The 8,819-nt window shown below is 35.3% G+C and overlaps 1 protein-coding gene and 1 pseudogene across 1 annotated transcript; one reads left to right on the forward strand and one right to left on the reverse strand.

Moving 5' to 3' along the window:
* Positions 1 to 234: 234 nt before the first annotated feature.
* Positions 235 to 4,531, forward strand: LOC111376273 (probable inactive leucine-rich repeat receptor-like protein kinase At3g03770). Its single transcript, XM_022999220.1, has 9 exons — positions 235 to 723; positions 845 to 901; positions 1,060 to 2,475; positions 2,574 to 2,707; positions 2,935 to 3,175; positions 3,280 to 3,485; positions 3,580 to 3,629; positions 3,741 to 3,852; positions 3,937 to 4,531. The coding sequence occupies exons 3-9, from the start codon at positions 1,140 to 1,142 to the stop codon at positions 4,210 to 4,212; spliced, it is 2,355 nt and encodes a 784-aa protein (XP_022854988.1). The 5' UTR covers positions 235 to 723; positions 845 to 901; positions 1,060 to 1,139; the 3' UTR covers positions 4,213 to 4,531.
* Positions 4,532 to 4,923: 392 nt separating this feature from the next.
* Positions 4,924 to 8,390, reverse strand: LOC111376270 (annotated as a pseudogene).
* Between the last annotated feature and the right edge of the window lie 429 nt (positions 8,391 to 8,819).

Consider the following 8,819-nt stretch of genomic DNA (forward strand, 5'->3'; position numbering starts at 1 on the left):
TTTGGTAGAGATTTGAATTCAATTAAAATTAACTTTTTGACCGTTATTTTATTATTCCAACTGTTATTTTTAAATTCTTCTCTCACAAGTAGGACTCACTTTATCTCTAACGATTAAAAAATTAATTAACAAAATCTCTACCAAACAAGCATTTATTATCCCGACTAGGGAAAAGAGAAAAAAAGAAGAAAATTTTGAAATTTTGAAAAATGACAATTTCTTCAACCTGTACATAGTAGTGGTGTCCCCACGCCACGTGGGAGAAAAAAAATCTGAATGCCCACAAAAACAGATGGAGAATAAAGGGTTGTATTAAGCTGGAATCTTTCTATGTGATTTTGCTTTTCGTTTCGTAGTTCAGTCCATATGTCCATTAAAGCTTCAAAAGCATTGTATAATTGCAAATATTATGTCCTAAAAAGCTTAAAGATAGAAGGAGAAAGTAGAAGCAAAATTCTGTCGGTTAAAACTTAAACAGTAGTTTGGCACTGATTTTCATAAAACCCATGTCACTAGCTTGCCTTTCTCTGTGAATTAAAAATTTTTCACATGTTAAATTGTAACTGATACATCCTGGTAAAGCCCGCAAATCACGTTTTCGAGTTGAAAAGTTCAAGATTTGTAACGAGCAAGGATTTTAAACTTGCAGGAGGAAAATGCATGCAGAGAATCTTGAAATAGTTATGAAGCCCTAGTTGAAGTTTAAGGTTGCTTCATTTGAAGGTAATTTAGCAGTTGGTGAAGTCCATCAAGACTACGTTTGAAGATTGTGTTTGTGATTACTTCATTTGAGGATTATACTGTTTCTGACTTAGTTTAATCTTTTGCTTTTGATTTTTTTAAGGTAATTCATCAGAAATTTGTTCAGAATATTTTCTTGGAGGATTAGACTTGGGCAAAGGTATGTTGATTTTCTGAATTTCATCTGTAGTTTGGATCCTCAATTTTAGTGATTTTCTGATATTATTACAGAATATGTTTTTTCACAAATTGTTTCTTAATTTCTTCCTTTTTTTTTAAATTTAATTTAATTTGTATTGAATTCTACAATAAATGCAGGCTTTCACTGGAGAAGAATAAGTTCTTGTTCACAATTCCCATACTTTTCAAATTTTTTGATCAATAAATTCTATATCTTGATGGCAGAAAAAGTCAGCCATATAACATTTCTAGTTTTGTTTATCCTCTCAATATTAGTTACCTATACAGAGCAGCTTCAATCATCTCAAATACAGACCCTTCTGAGAATTCAACAACTTCTAAACAATCCACCCTTTTTGAATAGTTGGAATAATGTCACAGATTTTTGCAACTTGGAACCAAGGCCGAGTCTGACTATCGTTTGCTACGAAGGTAGCATAACTCAGTTGCATATTATAGGAGACGAGGGTGCTCCTCAATTACCCGAGAGTTTCTCCATTGATTCCTTTGTTACTACACTTGTTAGGCTTCCTAGTTTGACAGTCCTTAAATTGGTTTCTCTTGGTTTATGGGGGCCGTTGCCTACTAAACTTACACGGTTATCATCACTGGAAATACTAAACTTGAGTTCAAATTTCTTTCATGGAACCATACCGCCTCAAATTTCTTTATTGACACATCTTCAGACTCTAATACTCGATGGGAATAACTTTACTGGTGGACTTCCAAATGGCCTGGATTCCCTTTCAGCTTTGGCTGTGTTGAGTGTGAAGAACAATTCTTTATACGGATCACTGTCTGAGTCGCTGGGAAGTTTGGAAAACCTCAGGGTCCTTGCGTTGTCGAATAACAAATTCTCCGGTGAAGTACCTAATCTCAGCAGTTTGGAAAACCTTCAAATTCTTGATTTGGAGAATAATGCTCTAGGCCCTCGATTCCCTGTAATTAGTAATAAGATCGAAAGAATTGTGTTGAGGAAAAACAAATTCACATTTGGCATTCCAGAGAAAGTTCAATCCTATAATCAACTCGAGCACTTAGATATATCGTCCAACCGATTTGTGGGACCATTTCTAGTTTCCTTGCTATCCCTACCGTCGATTGCTTATGTAAATATTGCAGATAATAAATTCACAGGTATGCTTTTCGAAGATCTTCCTTGTAATCCTAGTCTCCACTTTGTGAACTTGACTTTGAATCTGTTGTCTGGAAAATTGCCAAGCTGTTTGGTTCCAAGTTCCAAACCTATGGTTGTGTCATATGCTGGGAATTGTTTGGCAACGGGAGATAAAAATCAGCATCCAATTTCGTTCTGTAAGAATGAGGCTCTAGCTGTAGGAATCTTACCTCATCACGAGAAGCGAAAAAAAGTTTCGAAAATAGCTCTTGCTTTAAGTGTAACCGGAGGAATTATTGGATCAATCATTCTAGTTGCTATAGCCCTTTTAGTAGTCAGAAATTTTATTGCACAGAGACCTCTAACAAAACCCCCAGTAAGATTTATAGAAGAGAATGCATCGACTAGCTACACCTCAAACTTTCTTCGAGATGCAAGTAAGCTTAGATTTTGAAATTATAAATTTGTTTCCTTTGCACATCTTTAAGATTGAAACACTAAACCATGCTGCTTGTCACCTGATCCCTCGTCTTAGGGTATATAACTCGAGCAACGATGCTAGGAGCACTTGGCCTTCCTGCTTACCGGACCTTTTCACCGGAAGAGCTTGAGGAGGCAACAAACAACTTTGATATATCGACCTTCATTAGTGAAGGATCTCATGATCAGGTATGGCAATAGATTAGCTTGAGTGTCAAGCTAATTAGATCACTACGTAGCAAAATGTATGCTAATCGATCTTGAACTTCTTTCATTTTCTTGACAAGTTATTCAGAATAATTTGTAAAGCACACCTAATTTTTATCTGTTCGTGTTCATCAAGTCCAACATTTATATGTTAAACTATGGCATGCTGGTAAAAAGGCGCTTATGAGTTATCTCTTTTGTCGACTCAGATGTACAGAGGTCAGCTGAAGAATGGCTCCTTCGTTGCAATTAGATGCCTGAAAACGAAAAGTAGCTACGGCACTCAACATTTTATGCCTCACATAGAATTAATGTCAAAACTCAGACATCACCATTTGGTCAGCTCTCTCGGACATTGCTTTGAGTATTACTTGGATGATTCAAGTGTTAGCAGAGCATTTCTCGTCTTTGAATATGTGCCCAATGGGACTCTCAGGAGCTGGATATCTGGTAAATCCATAGATTTACATATCTTTGCTGAATTTATTCCTATCATATTAATGATAATGTATTATATCTAACCGTTTGCAATTGTTCTCTGTCTTATTTGGCAGAGAAGCACATTAAACGAAAACTTACCTGGGTACAGCGCATTGCAGCTGCCATTGGGGTAGCAAAGGGTATCCAATTCCTGCATACGGGAATTGTACCAGGTCTCTTTTCGAATAATTTCAAAATAACAGATATTTTATTGGATCAGAACCTTGCTGCAAAAATTAGCAGCTACAACCTGCCTTTGCTAGCAGAGTATGTGAGAAAAGTATGAAGAAAGAACTCAAACTTCTCCCTATTTTATTTTAGATATATTTTCTTTAACAGTCTTATTCGATGCTAAAATCTGCTCAACCTCACAGGATCATCTCCAAAATGTTCTCAGTGGATCAAACGATTTTAAAAGTGCTAGGTTTGTTCTTGTTTTCATTGATTAACATTCAAACTTGGAAATTGTTAGTCTTAAGTATTCAAGATAGCAATTCTTTGATTTTACTGAAAATTAGAGATTGTTGATTTGCAGAGTGAGACATCAGGACAAGTTCGACATTTATGACTTTGGTGTAATACTGCTAGAAATCTTTTCAGGGAAGCCGATAAATTTGAGGAACGAAGTTGAGGTTCTAAAAGATCAGGTAAGAAATAGTCTTCACTGGTATATCTGTCCTAGTATATTTGAAATTATGATGATTTTCACAGTTTTTTGATACTGTTTTCAGTTACTCGCCAGCATAACAGCCGATGATGCATCAAGTGTCGTTGATCGAGCGATCAACGGCTCGTGCTCTAATGAATCGTTAAAAACGATGATGGAGATATGTTACAGGTGTTTGCACAAGGATCCAGTCGATAGACCTTCTATCGAAGATGTGCTATGGAATTTGCAATTTGCTAGCCAGGTCCAGGATGCATCAAGAGCAGACTCCCATAGCAGTGATGGCTCTCTGATTTCACCTATGCAATCGTCGAACTTAAAGCTCACTATCAGGCAGTAGATGAAGTTTTATCGCATGCCCTTTTGTCTGGATTACACCCCAAACACAGATCAACACCACTCTCAGGTGTTTCTTTCTGACATTTCAAGATCAAGACACGGAATTAAATTCCTGAAAACTTGTCGGTTTGTCTAGTTCTTTGGAAAAGACGAGGTTTTAGCATAGATTTGAAGTCTATGTACACAACAATGAAGAATGTTATATGCTGTCATGTCATGTACTTTGTAAAATAACAATAGACGAATTTAATGTTGAAGACAATGTAAGTGTTTTTGTGTTACTTCTACAACAGGCATATCGCCATAAATGGTTGAGAACACATCATTTTCGACTCAATTACTCCCATGATACAATGATCAAGTCACTTATTCAGAAATTACAAACGATTTCTAGAAATCTCTCAGAGAAAAGGAATTGGGGGTGGAAAAAGAGAAGATCTATCATAATAGGGAGGAAGATGCACCCACATTTTGAATGTTCGGAGGGAAGCAACAGCAAGGTTTTACTCGTAAATAACACTTAGATCGATGCTAAGCACTAAACATATCGTAAATAATACTTAGATCGATGCTAAGCACTAAACATATCGTCGAAATCATTCATGTTGATCAATCAAAAGAATTGACTCATCTCTTATGCTGCACATTGAAATCAAACCAATTTGTAACAACGCTATACCATTCACATCAAACTACGCACTCGAAATCTTGGGTTCATTTTTGCTAGTTGATTTTTGGTTTCACAATTCTAACGCAACATCTAATTACAAACAAACTACAACTTTGCAGATTTAAAACCTAAAACCAACAAAAAACAAAATGAAAAATAAACATTAATTTAGACTTCATTACCATTTGCAATTCCTAATCTTGAAAAGTAGGACTTAGGTGAAAAGAGTCTTTTTGGAGAAAACATCCCCATGTACGTAGGTGAAGCCAGGCCATCAATGGACCTATAATTGGGCATTATGAACCCTTCCCTATCATCATAGGAATTGTTTGCACCATTGAATGTACTACATTTTGCCAACTTCCCAAACCACGAATTTTTCTTCGGGGATTTTTTTTGGGATCCGTTTATTTTGTCACATAAGTACTCTTTCACCACATGTAATCCATGCTCGAAAAGTTCGAGCGGGGGCCACACCAGCGGATTCCCTTCGACGCCGAGTTTCTGGAGTTTCTTAAGGCAACCAATCGACTCAGGCAAAACGGTAATTTTGTTGTAGCTGACATCCAATTCAACAAGAGAGATAAGGAGGCCTAGGGAGAATGGTAGAGTTGAAAGGTACTGGAAATTTTGGCAAATATTTAGGACTTGGAGGTTGATTAGGTTTTCGAGGTTTTTCGGGAGCGACCGGAGGCAGTTTAGGCGGGCGTCTAACACTCGGAGATTGGTTAGGTGGGAGGTGGATGACGTGAGGAATATAAGCTTGTTTGAGGTTACAGTAAGCTTTTTGAGGTTGAGAAGTTCAAATCCAATTGTGTGGCAGTTTTGTTAACTGGTTGAAGTTTGCATTCAACTCTTCCAATGATCTGCATATTACACTACTAATTGTTAGTTCATGCAAGATCGACTCATCAATCGAAGTTGCACCACGAAAATTATGTATAGAAGATAATAATGAATATGTAAATTAGGTGCGTTGAATTGAATAAGATTAACACAATGGGAAAAGAGTCGGACAGTGAGAGACATTTGTTTGTTTCGACATGCAATTGAGAATCAAGATAAGATCACAAGTAAACATTAAGCTACCTAAAATTTCTACATGAATTAATTTAGTATTATATAGCAAATAAAGGCAGAAAACAAGTCTAGGTGAAAGAAATATTGCAGAAATAAAATCAATAGTGACATGACACAATACATTTATGTTGAGACCAAAAGTTAATTAAATTTGTTGAATTGATATTCCATGTCACTATTGCTTAGTAAATAATTTCTCAATACGGAAAACTAGATAGTGACGAATGAGAGGGAAAAGAAGGGATGACAAACCTACCGTTTTCGATGGTCCTAGGAAGATATTGAAGAAGATTGCCAGATACATTCAAAACCTTGAGTTTTGACAAACAACCTATTGAATTCGGGAGGGTTTTGAGATGATTCGAGTGCACGTCCAACACGACCACATTCAGAAGCCTTGCTATTAAAGACTCCGGTATAATCTGTCAAATGAAGAAGAGAAAAAAATTTAGTAACTTATGCAGGGAAGCGCAGCTGCGTCATTCATACATAACTGGTCGTATATATTTGATAGGTAGAGTGGACATGAATATATGATAAAAGTATTTCTGTTATCTAATACAGCTATCGTTAGGTCCAATATATACCCAAAAGTACATATATAAAAGGTTTTAGAATAATATCACAACAAAAATTACATTATTATGAAATGAATATATTGATTATAATCATGCCATATTGACTTAAATAATTCTATCAAACGTATATATCGACTTCACTAAATCCTAATACTAAAATTTTAAAAGTATTCATAATATGGGAGACTCTCACCTATGAGGGGGCTTTGGTCAACTACCTATGCCGCCTATAATCACAGTCAAACTTGAGCATTTGGCTATTAACCGTAAATATGTTAAGCCTTGGGGTTTCATCTTAAAGATCAAGTTTGTTAAGAGAAGTAGCTCAATACCTTATAAATTGGTCTATGTTATCGTCTTTATTCAATGCGGGATAATATTCCTTAACAAAACACACCTTTAGATTCTAACATGAATGGTGCTAAAATAGTGGTTTCACAAAAATTGGCGATCTTTTAATTTGGAATTCGATTACATGCATCATCCATCCATCGTTACATCTATTGAAAGATATATAATAATATTAATATTTTGGGAGACTCCCATCTATGAGAGATTTTAATCAGCAACCTCTCCTGCCTATAATCAGGGTTGACCTTCACCATTTGGCTACTAAGCTTAGTACTAAAATGATAGTTACACAAAAGTTGGTGATTTTCTATCTCGAAAAATTTCCTTACATGCATCATCCAACAATCATTACATCTATTGAAAGATCTAACTGTACACAGTTACATATATTCAATGAAACAGTACCTGCAAATTATTGTTGGAAAGGTCTAATTTGCCAATGGTCCCTAAATTGAGTAGAGGATTAGGCAGTACCTCTAAAGACATTCCACTAAGATCAACGACTACGAGCTTTTGTTCTTCATTTGATACTGTTCTTCTCCTATCTTCTGGCCTCTTCTTCATGTCCATTCTCAAGTGTTGCTGCTGGTACATCATCTTTACATACAAACAAAATCTGTATGTATATATGAATATAGATACAGAAAAAAATTCTGAGGTGGGGTGAGGGTGGGGATAAGTAAGAGATCTTATATGTGAAAGAAGGGGGTTTATATAATTACATATATATAAGGGGAATTTACACAAATGTCACTAAAATTGAAAATGCAAAAAAAATTTGGAGATTCACCAATTTCTTCCAAGAATGTCAATTTTTCCTTACAAAATGTCCACTTTACCCTTTAACACTTTTTTGGAGAAATAAATGCTTGATTTGAATGCAATTAATGTTATGATGTGATTAATTTTTTTTGCTTTAAATTTAATATTGAAGATATGATATTATATTGTATAATAAGATTTTTTTTGATTAAAAAAGGGGTGAAATCTTTACAAAATACACACACACATACGAATTGAAAGAGCTTCTTCTTCTTCATCATATCCACTCCATCATCAACAAGGAAACAAGGAAAGCCATTGACAAATTTGAAAGGTAAGGTAGTAGAAAAAAGTTCATCTCATGTCATAGTTGACTACTTTAAATGTTCAATAAAATATGATCATATTTAAATGAACCATTTCAATCTCTTATTTATTGATGTAGTAAATTTTTGGTAGATTTTAGAAAGAAAAATTATACCAATATTATATAGAAAATGTGAAGTATTCCATATATAATTCAATATTTAATGAAGCATTAAGTGATACCTTGTTCATTTCTAAAAAGATACAGTGATATTGTAGTTCAGAATTTATTATGGCCTTTACCGTTTTCAATAAATTCGTCAAAGAGTGAAGCACATGGAATTTATCTTTCTCGAAAGTTATGGCAGTAGAACTGTCGAGCAGTATCTTGGAAACTGTCGGGTTAGACATTTTAACTGTCGAGCTCGACATTTACTGACTGTCGGGGATAGAAAATGTAATTGTCGATTTCGACACCTGAAAATTGATCATCTTTTATATCTTTGGAAGTACATGGATGTAAGTATTATCGTGTGCCAATTTGATGTTATGAAATGTCGACATATGAATGTGCAGAATTCTCACTTTTGCAATCCTAATATTTCAGGTATGAGTCATGATTTCAGATTCATCGTGTCGCATTGAGGAAACTTCGTTCACTCAGATGATGAATGGAAGTTGAGAGGGGACAAAACCACTTCCATTTTAGTGTCGAGAAGTATTACCATAGCAGAACTTCTGTTACGATTGAAGGAGAAACTTGGTATCGTTGAATCCCGCAATGCAATTGAATTGAAGTTCAAAGTCCCGAACTTGAATCTACCTCCGGCAGAGATACGCGACAATGAGGATCTACAGTGG

Source organism: Olea europaea, unplaced genomic scaffold (genome assembly GCF_002742605.1).
Source record: "Olea europaea var. sylvestris unplaced genomic scaffold, O_europaea_v1 scaffold1480, whole genome shotgun sequence".
Classification (NCBI taxonomy): domain Eukaryota; kingdom Viridiplantae; phylum Streptophyta; class Magnoliopsida; order Lamiales; family Oleaceae; genus Olea; species Olea europaea.